Consider the following 17,430-nt stretch of genomic DNA (forward strand, 5'->3'; position numbering starts at 1 on the left):
ATGTGAAAAGAATGAGAAAAAAGTGAACTCTGCCAAGTGTCAGCAAACTTCGGGAAAAAATCCTCAAGATATGGATAGAAACAACAGCTCAGACTGTCACCTTGATTTTAGTCTCATGAGAACCTAAGCAGAAAAATCCACGTGAGCCAACCTCTGTCTGGACTTCTGACCCACAGTATCTGTGAGATAACACATGATTATTGCTGAAAGTCAGTACATCTATGGTCTAAATTTTGTTCTTTTTTTCCTATGATGGCTTTGTTAATCCAGAATATTTGCATTTCTGTAACATTTTAAAAATAAAAAAAAATTCAAAATATTTTAAAATATTATATATATTTAAAACAAATTTAAATGTTAATTCTGTCTAAGAGTCTCTTGGCAGAGTAACTGAGATCACTATGAATTGAATCTATAAATTTAGAGATAATTAACATCTTAATAATATCTTCCAATCCATGCACATGGTATTATTCCATTAATTTAGATCTCCTTTAATTTTTTTCAGAAATATTTTATCATTTTAAGTCATAGAGCTTGCATTTTTTGTTAAGCTCATGTTTATAAATTTTATGTTTTTTGATAGTATTAGAAATGGAATTGCTATTTTAATTTCATTTTCTAATTATTTGATCCTGGCATATATAAATAAAACTATGATTTTCAGTCTTCAATTGTTTTAAGTAATTATTTTCATTTTGCACAGCTCATGATTATCTGTAGGAGAGTAATTTTGATACATTTCTTAGACTTTATTAGTAACCTTAATTACATTTGCAAAGTCCCTTTTGCCATTACTTCTATTCTGCTACATGTCCAGACATGAGTACTCTCTTGAGCTCCTGAATCCATAACATTTGTAGTGCATTTTCATTGAGTGATTATTAAATGCCAGACATTCCACTAAGGACTTTAAATATATTAGTTCATTTAGATCTTCCATTCTTATGGGTGAAGAAAATGATGCAGACATAGTTTAAATATGGGTTCCAAACCCAAGCAGAACGACTTCATTACCTGAACTCTTAACTATAAACCATTGCTTCTCTACATTTAGCTTTCTGATTTCATCACATAGATAACCAGACTCTTTAAACTCAGTGTTAACAAAATTGAGCACCAGTCTTTCTGTCCATCTGACTACTCTTCCTACATTTCTTATCTTCATGAATGCCACTGTTATCTCACAGTAAAAGGAATATTCAATGCAGACACTCACCCAAGAATTTTATTTTTTTACGTTTTTTTTAAAGATTTATTTATTTATGCATACAAGATCTGGGGTATAGGCCAGAAGTGTGGGGGGGAAGAAGATTCACCTGAGACAGAGTGGGGAACAGAACAGGCAGACCGACTGAAATACACTGCTGAGGGGAGCAGCAGGCGAATAAGGAGAGTTCTGCTGTGCCATGTGGGTAGCTCCCTGGCTGGGTGCTGCAGTGGCTGTGACTAGCTTCATAGGTTGCGTCTTAACCCCTTGTGTCACCAGGGAGGCCCCAACCCAAGAATTTTAAATGTGTTGACTCACTATGAGTTGGATTATCCTTTTTTAAAGATTGAAAAATGAGGTAGATAAAAACAATTTATCCAAAATCACATTGCCAGTAAATTTCACACTTCCTACACTTAGGCCTTTCTTCTACTCCCTATGTCCAGATTTTTGAGTACACCCATGTAAAATAAAGACTTCTTAATTTGTTTCTCCAGATTTTTCTGTTCCACCCTTCTTACAGAAGTGCATGACCTATACGATTAGAGCGTTGTCACTTGCCAAGCTGTGCTGACCTTTCTAACTATTTTTTAGCTACTCATGCTATATAAACAAATGTGCACAAAGAAAATGCTCTTCCCTCCCTGCCTGGAAAATATACATCTTTTAAGACTAAGTTCAATGATTAATTCAACTCTGAAAACTTTCTTGTTTTCCTTCACTCTGTTCTTCAAGATATGCCTTTCAGTTTTTGTCATGCTTGGCTTTGTCCTGTTACATACTTTGTTCATTGTGAACTAAAATATTTCATTTATATATTCATATGCTTTATTTCTCACTACTTTCTATAAGCTTCTCATAGTTATGTCATATTTATATTTATGTTTCCATTATATAGGGATATTGACAAGCATTATAACATATTATCAATACTAATGAATGAATGAGGATGAATGAATAATTCTCTTCAAGCTTTACACAGGTTTGACAGTGTAACCTGTTTCGCTTCCCTCTGTCTTAGTTACAAACTGTATTAGTCAGCTAGAGTTGCCTTAAAAAAAAAAATCACCAGGGTCTTGGTAGTTTAAACAACAGAAACTTATTTTGTCACAGTTCTTGAAGATGGAAATCCAGGTTGAAGATATTGGCAGGTTTGGTTTCTTCCAAGGCCTTTCTTCATCCTTACAGATGACTGCCTTTTTGCTGGGTCCTCATATAACCCTTGTTCTGTGCATATGCATCCTTGGCACCTCTTCCTCCTCTTATGAGGATACTACTTATAATTGGACTAGGGTCCATCCATATGGCCTCATTTAAACTTAATTACCTCTCAAATTCCTATCTCTAAATGTCCCTTTCTAAGATACTGAAGGTTAGGTTAGGGTTTAAATATATGAATCTGTGGGAGACACAGTTCTGTCCATAGCAGAGTCCTAAAAGAAGTTTGGATTTAGTGAAATGTAAGTAAAAGTTCTACAAATCATGGTATTATATGCTTTAGATGTATATTTGGAAATGTGAGCCCTTGAAATAAAAGGCAGGGTTTGTGAAAACTCTGTTACAGCCAATAGAAATCTTAAAAATATCAGCCCAATATTATCATTTTGAATGATATAATAAAATACTATGCAATACTGAAGTTTTGTGTTTTAGTAATTTTGTATATGTCTGTTTTAGAGATATGTAGTTATTATTAACAGTCTGATTGCTACTTTTTAGTTATTTAAAGTATTTCATTCTATTACCTTTCTTTGTTCCTGTTAGGATTAGAGAAATATGTAAAAGACACCTTGAAGAAAAATTTGTTGCTGATATGTTTGTTTTCCAAAAAAATTGTGAAAGATTACAAGATATTAAAACAAAAGTTGCAATTATGAAAATGAATAAAATTCCCAATGTATTTACATCAGATCATATCCAATGATCATTTTGAAGAATGGCCACTTTTAGTTGAAAGACTTTAATGCTGTAAAAGAAGAAATATCCTGTCGCCATACAGATTTTTATGTAAATCTAAAATATATAAAGAATAGTTAAAATGTTTTTATGTGTCCAATAAACTAATCTGTTAATAAAAGTAAGTGTGTAGCAGTGGGGTCAAAAGTCTCTGTGTGGTTACAGTATTTGTCAGCTACCTGTTTCCTGTGTAAGGTTTGATAGACACTATGAAAGAGTAGAAGGATTTTTTTTGTGAGATATATTTGAATATAATCCCTTCATCATCTAATCATTACATACATTGTATTGATATGCATGTTTGTTGTTTCCTCTGAGGCCCCATTCCGTATTTTGAATATTTACTTCTTTTTTTTGTTTTTGTTTTTGTGGGACCCTCGCGGACGGCCAGGGACGAACCGGCGCTGCAGAGGCTGCAGGCAGCCTTGCAGCCCAGCGCTCAACCGCTGCGCCACCAGGGGACGCTCCATATTTTGAATATTTAATAGTCATCATACAACCTGTAATCACTAGTTTCCTTGACTATTTCCACTCCATTGTGAATTTCTTGAAGGCAAAGACGATTTTGTTCATATCTGTGTTTGTACTAAGGCAGATATAATCTATCACACACAATACTTTTTCTGTTTATAACTCTCTTTTCCTACTTATGTGCTATTACAGGTCAATCTCATGATTTTTACTACCACTTACTGTTTATGTTTTTAAGAATCAAATCTCTATCCCTAGGTTGTATCTATACTTCTAATATGTCTCTTGTATTTCCAAAATTATGCTAAGCTTCTACTTTCAAGGTCTAAAATAATTTTAAAACCGTAAATTAGAATGCAATGTATCATTATTTCGAAACTATTTTCTCCTCCTCCAATCTTGCTTCTCCTTCTGTATTCCCAGACTCACTATATAGACTCCACTATGTAGTTCTTATATAAAAGTTTGGAAGATAGACTTGCTCCCTTTTTTTGGCTCCCTTTTTTTATCCTACCACATTGTAAAAATATGGAGTTTTATAAATTCTATCTGCAGAAGATCTCTGTGATAGATACTGACCAGCTTTTCACCAAAAATATTTTCCATTTCTCCAGGGCACAATTAATCTATATTTCCAAGCTTCCTTTGCAGTTAGTTGAGACTTGGGACTAAATTCTGACCAATGGAGTCTGAATAAAAGTGATTGGCAACACTCCCAGGTATGTTGCATACAATATCCTTCATAAAATTTCCTTTTTTTTCGCCACCTTAGAAAACACATGTGGAAGATGACTAAACCACTAGATGAAAAGAATCTGGGATCCTGTTCACTGCTTTTAGTATGATCAAAAGTATCAGTTTTATTCTTTACATGATCCAAAAGAAATTTTCAGTTACATTAAGTACTTTGCAATCCATAAATTAAATTAGACCAAAGTTAATGATTTAATCAAGAGAGTACTTGGTGCCAAAAGCAAGAGTGTTGTAGTCACAAAACCCAACATATGTACTGTTGTCTTTCATGACTATTGAGAAAATTACTATTGAGAATTAAATTTAGAGATTCAGATCTACTAATGGTGTTGCCCAGGGAATGGTGACATTTTTCTCTAATAGTATTTTAGGTTTTGTGGATCCTGTTTTCTTTGTTGCAACTTCTCAACTCCAATATTATAACATAAATGTGGTCATGAATGGGTTGTAAACAAATAAGTATGACTGCATTGCAATAAAAATGTATGTGCAGAAACAAGAGGCTAGCCCTGGGTCATAGTTTTGTCACTCTCGATTAGATAGTGAGTTTGCAATTTTTTATATCTTGAATACATAAAGGTGTTATTGTCTTGATTTCTAACTCAATAAAAATTTTAATGAACAAATTTATCAAATAATTACAATCTTTCTTATGCTAATAAAACCACCAAAAATACTGTCACAGATTAAAATAAATTTGTTTAGAGATACTAGTAATACTGAAGTATTTCAAAATAAACAAACATAAAAATAATGTAAGTAGTAAAACAAAGTTTGCTTAAAATTGAAAGTGCCATCATCAAGCAACTGTCAACAGGAAAAAATAACATTGTTACAGACATATTTCTGTAAAAAGAGGTAATATTTTCTTCATCCCCGTTTACATAAAGTCACCTTGGATTACAGGTCTCAGTGTGCCATGAGCTGGACTTCCTGAATGAAGGTGCTACAGAGAACTAGAGCTGGAGCTGAGCAGCCAGGTGAAACTATGTAACTTGGAAGGCAGGAGAACCTTGGGGCTCTTGCTTTTTCTGACTTTGACTTGCATTTAGGGACTTGGAGAAGAGATATGGATGGAATGCATGTACAGACACTTGGAAAAGATGTGCAGGTGAGAGACAGGTGGAAAGGGTGTTCCTAGTCCAGTGGCAGTCATTAACATGATTTGTACTGTTTATGTCTATTTTTTCCTTGTCAGCTTATTGATTCCTTGCTTCCTAAATAATGCCTTAGGCAATTCAAGATTTATTTAAATACTCAGACATACTAATATATGTTATATGTGTCAGTCCTATAAAATCAGGCCCCCATCCCCTTCTGACATTTCAATGAAAACACATTCAGCAAAATTCCTAATGATCATCTGTTGATTAAATAAAATGAATATCTTTCAGTATTTATTTTTTAGGATTTTGTGGAAGCATTGAATACTATGATTTCACCCTCTTTGGCACATTTCTTCCCACCTCATAACACATCCTGTTCTTCTCATTCTTCCTTAACCTTCTGATTTTTGAGGCTCCTATTTTTTTTTTTTTTACTTAAATGATGCTATCACTCATGTCCCCACCTATAATCACAATCTATATATATTCCTCTTTGACAATATACGGTTTGTGATATCACTCGTGTTCTGACAGGCCCTAACAGAATCTCCCCTCAGCCTCAGGTACATTTCTAACCACTCACTTCACATGTTTACTTGGATAGCTCCAGTAGCACTCAGATTAAAATTGGTATCAACTATAAACACTACCTTTCCTGTCAAAAAACATCCTGTGATCATCCTAACATCTCTGTTTATTTAATGCCTGATATAATCTTATGTACTTATGTATCTGGTCTCATCCCTCAAAACCTTTTTTTTTTTTAAAGATTTATTTATTTATTTATACATGCACTGGGTACAGTCAGAAGCGTGGGAGGGTGAGAGAATTCACCAGAGCCAGAGCAGGGAGCAGAGCAGGCAGACTGATGAAATACACTGCTGAGGGGAGCAGCGGGCAGCAGGAGAGGTCTGCGCGCCATGTGAGATCCTCACCCGGTGGCCGGGGATTGAACCGGCGCTGCAGAGGCTGTGGGCAGCTTTGCAACCCAGCGCTCAACTGCTGTGCCACCCCACTGGGGAGACCCCCTCAAAACTTTCTTTCTCTGACTCTCCCATGACAATGTTTAGTATAGTTCTTACTATTTCTTTCCTCAAAAATATCCTGTGCATATTTTCAAAATGCAAATTTACTGTTTGGTTGTGTCTCCAGAGCTCTAGGATATAGTCAAAACACTCTATTTAGCTAGAAAAAAATACTTATTTATTTTTTTTTTTTAGTCCCGAATTTTCCAGCTCTCTCCTTTCATTACAACTCTAAATACATTATTCAAGTTATCAACCATTCACAATACTCATATTCCTCTGCTTGGAACACACTTATCCCCCTTGTGCTTGGAATTTCTGATTGATCTTCTAGAGTCAAGAGATATGCTCTGTAGAAGTTTTCTTCCAATGCTCCCATGTTAAATACTTGTTACGTGGCATCACAACAAATTGATTCCACGTTAATTACACAACAATTGATTACACATTGTTCCATCAATTTGACCATGGATTCCCTGTATTTTGTTGATTTTTATACCTATAGTACTAAAAATAGTCAAGAAAGGAGGATATTTTAAAATTTATATATATATATGTATATATACTATATCATCCTTTGAATAGTTTAAAAAATGAAGCCTTACCTTTTAAGATATTTATTTTTACTTAAAATGTTTGGCATATGTAGGGGCAGCAGGGTGATAATTATATTTTATGTACTTATAAAACTGAGATGAAACCGTTCAGTACTACTAAAATTTCAAGAATAAAACTCCCCTCTGCTTTATTCTTTGAATTAACTATCTCAACTGTTCTGCTGAGGAATCAACTTTTAGGTTAAAAACCTAATTTCAAAAACCTCCTACTCTCCCTTCAATTCCCACCTTTAGATGGAAAAAAAAAAAAAAAAAACTTGAAAGCTGACTTTTTAAAAAATAATTTTGCTGCTTCTAAAAATGTGGTTCTTTAGATAAAGAAAAGAGTGATTATGAGAGTTTAAATAAAGAATGGAGTACTTTATCATAGCTTTGGAAAGAGTTCCTAACACGCTACCTGCATGCATAATTGTTAAATATACTTTTCCTGGACTCTTTTCTCCCTTCCTGCTGCCATTCAGCAAGTCAGAATACAGATAGTAGTCAGGGTCCTTATGTAAATGTCAACTGCTCTCACACTACATCCCTCATGAGTCACAAAGTGAAGTACTTTGGAAAAGAGGAAAATTAACTGGTTATCATACAGACATGATTTTCTGACATTTGAAGAGGCAAAATACTATGTGCAGGTTTTAAGTTTTTTAGCGAATTTTCCTCAGAGTAAATGTTACCTTTTAGATAACCAGTCCTCATGAACAGGACTGACCTATGTGTGTAAATAATCTATAGACATTGGCCTTGTTCACCTGATATTGACATATGGTAAAATATCCATTAGAAAGTCATCTTACTATATGGGGAAAAAAACAAAAACATAACACATCATAAAGTATACTTACTGTGATGCTTATAAGTCTGTGGGAATATGCATATTTGTCCATGTGTCTATGCAGGTACCAGTCAGTGTGTGTAAATGAAAACTACTGAAAATGACAAACAATGATTAAACACTAAGCCAATGGAAACAACTCTTGGGTTTAATTTTCTAAATGAAAAAATATATGTGATAATTTCCCAGACCATGAGGAGATAAAGTTTTTTTTCCCTCTAACTTACTTTTGGAGAGTGAGTTAAATAATCGTTATAAAGAGAAAAATAATGACTAGTGACAGGAAAAGATAGTAATAAAAAAAGACCACAAAAGTCTGGATCCAAGTTTTTGTGTACCTGAAGCTTCAACTTGCAAAGATCCTTTTTTGGAACAATCAATCTGAAATTGCAAATATGAAGTTAGGTGGAAGATTTTGAAGGGGACTCTGAAATAAGGTGCATTGAGATTTAAGCTTGTAATCTTTACTATTCCTGCCTGTTTAGCCGGGAAATTTGGAAACTTCTTGAAGAGAAAAAACTCCATGAGAAAATGTGATTTGTCAGAGTTTAGGACCTTCTTTAATTTTCATGAATAAAAGTGCTGGTCAACACCAGGCAAGTACTGAACATTATATCTGTATAATATACAATATTTTGAGTTGATATTCATGGATTCTTCAAGAAATATTTGAATTGATATACTATAGCTTCTATATTTCATATCAACATGTTCTCTTATTTCAGAATAATATTGTGCTTAACAGGCCAAAATAGCCAGCCCAGGGAAAGAGAGCCTCAAATCTTAGTGGCTTAGCCCAAATTAGTTCAATTCTCACTCACACCAGATATTCACTATCTGTTATATGTGCCCTCCAAGACTGCTATAACAAAGATAGAGAACATGGTGATAAAGTGGGGGCCTAGTACCCTTAAGTGCATTGGCTCCAAGATGATATATGTCACATTTTGTGACACCTTGTCCCAAACTTTTTACATATCTGCTCTAGCTTTGGGAAATGCTGAGGAACAGAAAAACATGTTTTGGGCATAGGCACAGTCATACTTAATTGCACTATAAAGAATATATAGGTATTCTCTTTATGCAATCATCAGAGGACTTCATTTCTAATCTTTATACATATATGGAAACTTAAGAGTTATACTATATGTATATCATATATGCTATGTTATAGGATGTATCTCTATGCTAATTATTGCATGTACATATAATATACATATAAATCCAATAATTAACATAGTGATCAGTGTGTAGTGCACCTTTATAAATGTTTGATAAATAAACAAACGAGTGAATTTCGACCATTAACAATGACCCTAGTTTGTGTAAGAAGCAAAATGAAAACATTTGTTCTTAATACATTCAATAAAAAAGCCCAAAAATTATGCTTAACTCTATGTGTTTTTTTCCCCTATGTGTTTTTTCAGTTCTTAGCTGATTGTGGCTTTTACTAAATAAAATTATTTGCATTTCAAAAATCTGTTATTCTGTCAAGTGAACTGGTTTAGCAAAGAATTTGAGTGTAGAATTCTTTCTAGGAATGATATATTTTTAAACATTAAAAAACAAACAAAAAACTTGACCTGGGAAAACTAAATGTAAAGTTATAACCAGAGACAATTTGACTGTCAACTACTGTTTTCCATGACTTGAGCCTAAAAGGAACTGATTTTGCAAGCTAATCACATGGGCTTTTATTTAGGTGTGGGAATTATCTACTTCTAATGACTAAATTTCCAAGATAAGCTTAATAATGATATTTATTTTGGGTAATATTTTGGACTTACTTATTTTTATAATTGTTATTTAAATATATTTTCTCATTCCAGATTTTTAATAATGCCAATATAATTTTAGTCATTAAATGCTACAAGTTTTTACCAAATGAAAAAAAAAAAATTACAAGAATATATCTTATATGATGAGTTGTATAATATTGATTATTCCAGTACATTACTGCAAGATCCAACAGAGTTTACCTGATTTTCCTTTCCCTTCTTCTATAAATTATAATCAACACCCCTGTACTGATGTACTGACTTTTCTATGAAAAGACTAGTTTGCACCCTTATTTCATGGTGTCTGAGTCCATCACCAGCTAAGAGCCTTAAGGGACCATTTCCACTAATGGACTGTGTACTCCCTAGTGTAGTTAATTTCACCCTTGTGGTCACAAAGAGTTAATGTCCTCTGCTTCCAGGGTGTGAGACAGACGCTGGGGAGAAGATGATACCTTGTGTTTTTCCAAAATGGACGTCTTATAAGTCATTAATGATTTTATCTCCTAAAAGTTTTCCCTTAGTTTATTTTTTTTCTCTCCAGAAACTTTGAAGTACTATTGTACAATATGTAGCCATCACTCTTTGAAGAGGGCATTGTACCAGATTTAATTTTTTATGTATTTTTGCCTTTTGAACGACTTGATGAGTTGCTTCATTAATCTCTTGGTCTCCCTGCCTCTCCTCCATCTGGCATCAGTAGCAGAAAGAGGCAAAATTGCTCAGATAAAAACAGACAATACAACTACAAATATATCTCAAATATAGCAAAGATATTTTGTGAGTTTGGGATAGTAAAAATTACATAAACATGTATTATTTCATTTAACTGTTATTAAGCATGTGTTTTCACAGTTTATAATAGGGCACATGAATTGTGTACACAACTGTATACATAAACTGTGATCTCATGATCATGGTTCATATATTTATTCAACATATGTTTGTTGAATACCTACTATGTGCCATGAGAATAATTGGGTATAAAATGGAGTCCAAACTTAAACATAATCTTGTTCTAAAAATATGTAATTATAGTTTCCATGATAGTTTCCATGATAGTTTCCATGATAGTTTCCATGATAGTTTCCATTTTATGTATTTAGGGAATACATAAAAAAAACACCTAGGGGAGAAGGTTTTCATAAATTCACTGTCTATGCATAAAACCTTTGTGAAGCCTTCTCAGGCAAACTTTACTAAGTATGTGTAGGAGGCAAATTATACTACCTGAATATTCCTTTGTCAAGAAATGGAATCTTTACTGAGCTTCCACACATTATGTTGTGCTTGGCCTGTGATGAATGTAAAGGATTACAGGACAGTAACTGTTCTTTGTTCAAGGAATTTAGAAAATAAATAAATAAAACTTGGTCAGATTAAATGTACATATGAAATGACAATAAAAAGAACAGGTAAGAATCCCAGTTTACTCATATGTAAGTATTTAGTAGGCATGTCCATTTGGAAACGTGTAGACACTTCAAACTATAACCAAATATACCCTCATTTCTTCTTCATCCTATAAAAGCTGTTCTTCCCCAGGTTCTGAATGCGGGACAACAACAATCTGCCAACACAAAAATGTCTTTTTGGAAAGAGCTTTATTTCATGGATGAGCTCTAAAGGCAGGTAGAGTTTGTCTTTTTTGAAAGATACATTACATGTATAAAGGAGAAGCTCTCTTAAGTTATCTCCTCACTGTAGCAGAAAGACCTAATCTCATCTTCTTTTCAATGGAGAAGGCAGAACTTAAATTTGCATATTTTTGTTTGCTATACCTTCACTGTTTTTTTTTTTTTTTTTTTTTTATATTCCCCCATACAATTGCAAACGCCCCATTCTGACCCCAATCCTTCCCCTCCCGCCCCCCACCCCCCAAAAAGTGTCTCTGGTTCATAGTTTTTTGTTGATTTTGATTTTCACTTTCTTATATTCATTTTCCTGGTCCCTTATTTAAGTTTTCTAGATTCCTGCTATGAGTGAGACCATCCGGTATTTTTCTTTTTCTTTTTGGCTTATTTCGCTGAGCATGATCCCTTCCAGCGCCATCCATGTTGCTGCAAATTGCATGTGTTTATCTTTTTTGAATGCTGAGTAATATTCCATGGTATATATGTACCACATCTTCTTGATCCAGTCATCTATTTTTGGGCATTTGGGTTGTTTCCAAAGCTTAGCTATTGTAAACAGTGCTGCTATAAACATAAGGGTGCAGGTGCTCTTTGGAATTGATGTTTCTGTGTCCTTTGGGTAAATACCTAGGAGTGGAATTGCTGGATCATATGGAAGCTCTATGTTTAGTAGGTCCAGAAATCTCCACACAGCTCTCCACAGTGGTTGGACCAGTTTGCACTCCCACCAACAGTGCAGGAGAGTTCCTTTTTCTCCACATCCTCGCCAACATTTGTTGTTGCTAGTTTTTTTAATATGTGCCATTCTCACTGGTGTAAGATGGTATCTCATGGTAGTTTTGATTTGCATTTCCCTGATTGCAAGTGATGTTGAACATTTTTTCATATGCCGACCAAGTTGGATTCATTCCAGGGACACAAGGATGGTTTAACATCCGAAAATCATTCAACGTTATCCAACACATCAACAAAAAGAAATATAAAAACCATATGATAATATCAGTAGATGCTGAGAAAGCTTTCGACAAAGTGCAACACCCATTCATGATAAAAGCCCTTGAAATTCTTGGGATACAAGGAACATACCTCAACATCATAAAGGCCATCTATGACAAGCCAACAGCCAGTATCATTCTCAATGGTGAAAAGCTGAGAGCAATTCCATTAAGATCTGGAACAAGACAAGGATGTCCACTCTCACCACTGCTTTTCAGTATAATACTGGAAGTCCTAGCCAGAGCAATAAGACAAGAGAAAGACATCCAAGGAATCCAAATAGGAAAAGAAGAAGTCAAACTATCACTATTTGCAGATGATATGATAATATACATAGAGAACCCCAAAATCTCCACAGAAAAACTAATTCAACTCATCAATCAATTCAGTAAAGTGGCAGGATACAAAATCAACACGCAAAAGTCAGTAGCCTTCCTATACACAAACAACAAATCTGAAGAAGAAGAAATCAAAAAAACCATCCCTTTTATTATCAAAACAAAAAAAATCAAATATTTGGGAATAAATCTAACAAAAGAGGTAAAGGACCTATACAAAGAAAACTATAAAACACTGTTAAAAGAAATAGAAGAAGACACAAAGAAATGGAAAGACATCCCCTGCTCATGGATTGGAAGAATAAACATTATTAAAATGGCCATCCTTCCAAAAGCAATATACAGATTCAATGCTATTCCAATCAAAATTTCAATGTCATTCTTCAAAGAAATAGAACAATTATTGATGAAATTCATATGGAATCACCAAAAACCCCGAATAGCCAAAGCTCTACTGAAAAAAAAAAGAAGGAAATGGAGGCATCACACTCCCAGACTTCAAACTATATACCTTCACTGTTAAACTCCCTTACTGACCTTCCTTTCTCTCTCCTCCAACTTCCCTTAGCTAGGCTATTTAAGATGACATCTAAAGCCATATGGATGAATTCCTCAATTTTATATGCTCTCTCCATATATACAGAAGGTATACATCTTATCATTGTATTTTTTTTAGCCTTTTTTTTTTTTTAAAGATTTATTTATTTATTTATACAAGCACTGGGTACAGTCAGAAGCATGGGAGGGTGAGAGAATTCACCAGAGCCAGAGTGGGGGACAGAACAGGCAGACTGACGAAATACACTGCTGAGGGTAGCAGCGGGCGCTGCAGGAGAGCTTTGCACGCCATGTGGGACCTTTGCTGGCGGCCAGGGCTCGAACTGGTGCTGCAGAGGCCGCAGGCAGCCTCGCAGCCCAGCGCTCAACCGCTGCGCCACCAGGGGAGGCTCTTTATTCAGTCTTTATAATATTTTGATTACTTGCCCTACTAGAAGAACCAAGAGTGGTATGGGTTGATATCCTTTGCAATACAACACCACTACCAAGGAGATACTGAGGCACCATCCTGAGTCCCACTGCTCCACTGGACCCCTGTTTTCCTTTCATTTAAGTAATCTATAGTCCATTGCCATTTAATATCTTTAAAATTTATTAACCCAAAGTAATTTTGTCATCACTAGTTTGGATCCTCATCATCTTTCCCCTGGATACATTGCAATATAGTCACTTAATTCTCCTTCCATTTTTTCTGTATCCATACCTTATACACATTGATCTTTGTAAACTATAAATCTAGACTTGCCATTCCTTAGCTTAAAATTAAAGCCCTAATGCCTCCCCATTGTCTTCAGATTAAAATCCAAGTAACTTAGTATGGTGGAATAAGCATTTTAAAGTTTAGTTCCTCCTTCTTTCATCCTTGCTTGTATCTGGCATTTACTACGCTATATTCCAGCTACTCACACACACACTGAAGATTGTACCTGCCTTTCCTGGTGTCTTCTGCTCTACAACCTATTTGTTTTATCTCTCATATTCATAACTAAGAGGGTGCCTACATATACCTCCTTTGAAAATTTTTCTCTCTCACTTCACCCTTTCCATTCCCTTTCTAAGTCAGAGGTATATCTCTCATATGTGCATATGGCTGATACATACGTGTTATTTTTTATCACATAGTGATATATTTGTCCACTGCCTTTTTTGCCATAGACTTTTATGGTGTCAAGATAGAAACGTGCTCTCTCACCACTTTCTTATCGGCAGCTCACATATTGCCCTGATGTATGATGAACACTTGTTAATCATTTGTTTAATTGAGTCATTAAATACCATAGATGCTTAGGAGAATGAGAAATGACCTTAGATATAAAGATTTACTGGAAATTAAACCAGGTAAGATGCAAAAGAGCCAATAAACTTTGTAAGGCACCGAAGCTTCTCAATTCACACTGGCTCCCTTTCTCCTGAATTGTATCTAAAAACTGATTGTATTACATGAGCAAATATGAAAAAGGTATTTTAGGAGTTAAGGGAGTTTAGCATTGAAAAAAATGTGTGAGGAGTGGAGGGAGGAAAAGTCTTGGAGGTGAAGCTGGAAGATTAGAAAAACTGATGACTGCAGTCAGGACCTGGAGAGGCCAGCATAGTTAGGGAGTTGCTGTATCTATCTAGTGGTGGCAGTGGTGTCATCATCTATTTGATAACACACAGTTCAGCTTAGGAAGAAAGGTGCAAAGTAAAGGAGCAGAGGTAATAATACTTGACTAAGGACAGAGAGCTGGTATAAAGAATATAACAGAGAAATAAATCAGAATACTAAACTGGCCATGTAAAGAAGCTTTAGAGACTGTTTGAAGAAATGGAAAGTTTGAACTTTAGAGTTTGAATAATTTGTTTGCAGTTCCAATCTCTCCCATTACTATCTATATTACATGGCCAAAATATGGAGTCTCTCTAAGCCTCAGTGGACTCATGTAGAAAATGGGAATGAATACCTGTAGGCAGGGTCTTTATAAGGATTAAGTTAAATAACGTGTGGGAGTTCCAGAACTTGGCACTTCTTATTTGACAATCTGCAAAATTTAACTACCATGTTAGTGTTATAGATGCTTGGATCTGTCATGGCCTTTTTGGTTTCTTTTGTTCTTAATATTATTAACAATAGAATGCCAGTGAATGTTTTTGATCAAGAAATAGAGACTGGCGCTCTGACACTTGAGCAGATTGCTCTAAATATTTGTTTGGTTTCTCTAGTGTATCTCATGTTTCCATGAATATGTGATATGTGAATTTCATTTGGTTATACACTGAATGCAGAGGCAAAGTATCCGTCTCCTTACAGCTTTCCAAATTAGCAGATATAAGGATACTGTGCACATATCTGACAATTGATGAATGTTGTTAGCAGCAACTGAATCAATTTATGTCTCATACTACCTATGTTTCCCGAACTAGAAATGAAAAAAAAAAATAAATAGGAAAACACTTTCTGCATTTGATATGTATTGACTACATAATAAAAACAATTAAAATTGGTGAATAATATGGATTAAATTATCAATTCAAGTTTAAAAAGGCAATATTTAAACATATAAAATTCTTGCATTTTACTTTTAACCTTAGCTAAATAACTAGGCTAGAAATTATCACCAGAACATTTTTCAAATGATCATGTCCTACTTTAAACTATAAAAGTATCAATGGAAATTTTCATTTTCAGAAGATCACAGCTGTACATTTTTCATGCAGTTAAAAAAAAATCTTATCGTTCAAGTTAGATCTGTAAATTTCGGATAATGATTTGGTTTTTTGATAAATTGTTTTCTCTCTGTTGTGTACAAAACTAGATCATTCAGAAGGATCTCATTTGTCTTGAACTGTTTGCATAATTGGCCAAATAACAAAAGAAGATTTAACACAGAATTCCAAATGATTTCCAAATGAAAATGTAAAGGTATATCTAAAATGGAATGCCAACAGCACAGTGACATATAGGTTTAGGTTTTTTTTCTCAGTTATAATAATGTGGGAATAGAAAAGGTTTCTATGAATAAATAACTGATTTGTTTGAATGTTGTGCAAAAATATAGGACTGTTTAGAGCTATCAGTCATTAGGGTCACTGAAAATCAGATTAGTCTCTACTACAATGCACTACAACATCCATATTTTTGTTTTTTCATTAAGTGAGTAAATGTGTGTATATCCCAGTGATTCTGCTTTCTTCATTTCTGGTATCTATCTTGAGTTGTAGTTAACTCATTTTAACCCTCACATATCTTTTTCTTTCTATTTTATATCATTGTTCGTTTTTGCACAATGTATGCTTTCTCCTCTTAGGTATATCCCCATAAAATTCCCACCACCAATTCAGCCATGCACCATCACCAAAGTCCCCTGTGCTCTTCCCTTCTCTGTTTTGATCCCTTCCCCTCCTCCCCTATAGAATGTCTGTGATTTATAGTTGCCTTTTAATTTATTTATTTATTATTATTTTTTTCCTGACCCCTTATTTGGTTTCCCTGTATTCCTCCTATAAGTGATATCAAACAGCTATACGAAAAAAATGTTCAACATCACTTACAATCAGGGAAATGCAAATCAAAACCACAATGAGATACCACCTTACACCAGTGAGAATGGCACATATTAAAAACAAAAAAACAAAAAACAAAAAAACTAGCAACAAGAAATGCTGGTGAGGATGTAGAGTAAAAGAAACTCCCCTACACTGGGAATGCAAACTGGCCCAACCAATGTGGAAAACTGTGTGGAGGTTTCTCAAGCAACTAAAAATGGAGCTACTATATGACCCAGATTCCACTCTCAGGAATCTATCCAAAGGACACAAAAACATTAATTCAAAAGGATACCTGTAACCCTCACATATCTTATTGAATATGTAGGTGAGTAGCTTTTACAGATTCAACAGTTTAAGTGACAGAACCATCTGTAGCAGATGCAAGAAAATAAATAAGGCACCAAATTACTTTCTAGGAAGCAGCAAAGAGGAAACATACAACATGAAAATATCAATAAATGTACACTGAATTAGGTGGATAGGTAAAAACAGTACTTAAAAAGTGCTTCTTAATCTTTTAATATTTAGCCACTTTAAAAATCCTTTTTAAATTAAGATAAACTGACACATGCAGACCTTAGCTTCCATGAGATCTTCTCAGCATAGCAGGTGATGCGAGCCCAGTGTAGCAGAT

General features: G+C 34.5%; 1 protein-coding gene and 1 long non-coding RNA gene across 3 annotated transcripts in view; both read left to right on the forward strand.

Annotated features, from left to right (window-relative positions):
* LRRIQ3 (leucine rich repeats and IQ motif containing 3) overlaps positions 1-3,381 on the forward strand; it is an 81,196-nt gene extending 77,815 nt beyond the window's left edge. For both annotated transcript variants that reach the window (XM_037500350.2, XM_054691269.1), the window contains exon 8: positions 2,975-3,381. In XM_037500350.2, coding sequence (XP_037356247.1) covers positions 2,975-3,134 — 160 coding nt within the window. In that variant the 3' untranslated portion in view covers positions 3,135-3,381. The remainder of the gene's footprint in view (positions 1-2,974) is intronic.
* An 816-nt stretch (positions 3,382-4,197) lies between these two features.
* LOC119236351 (uncharacterized) overlaps positions 4,198-17,430 on the forward strand; it is a 93,313-nt gene continuing 80,080 nt past the window's right edge. The window contains exons 1-3 of the long non-coding RNA XR_005123035.2: positions 4,198-4,356; positions 5,297-5,370; positions 5,443-5,501. This is a non-coding gene — a long non-coding RNA (uncharacterized LOC119236351). The remainder of the gene's footprint in view (positions 4,357-5,296; positions 5,371-5,442; positions 5,502-17,430) is intronic.

This window comes from Talpa occidentalis, unplaced genomic scaffold (assembly GCF_014898055.3).
Source record: "Talpa occidentalis isolate TD23 unplaced genomic scaffold, MPIMG_talOcc4v2.1 talOcc4.9, whole genome shotgun sequence".
Classification (NCBI taxonomy): Eukaryota; Metazoa; Chordata; class Mammalia; order Eulipotyphla; family Talpidae; genus Talpa; species Talpa occidentalis.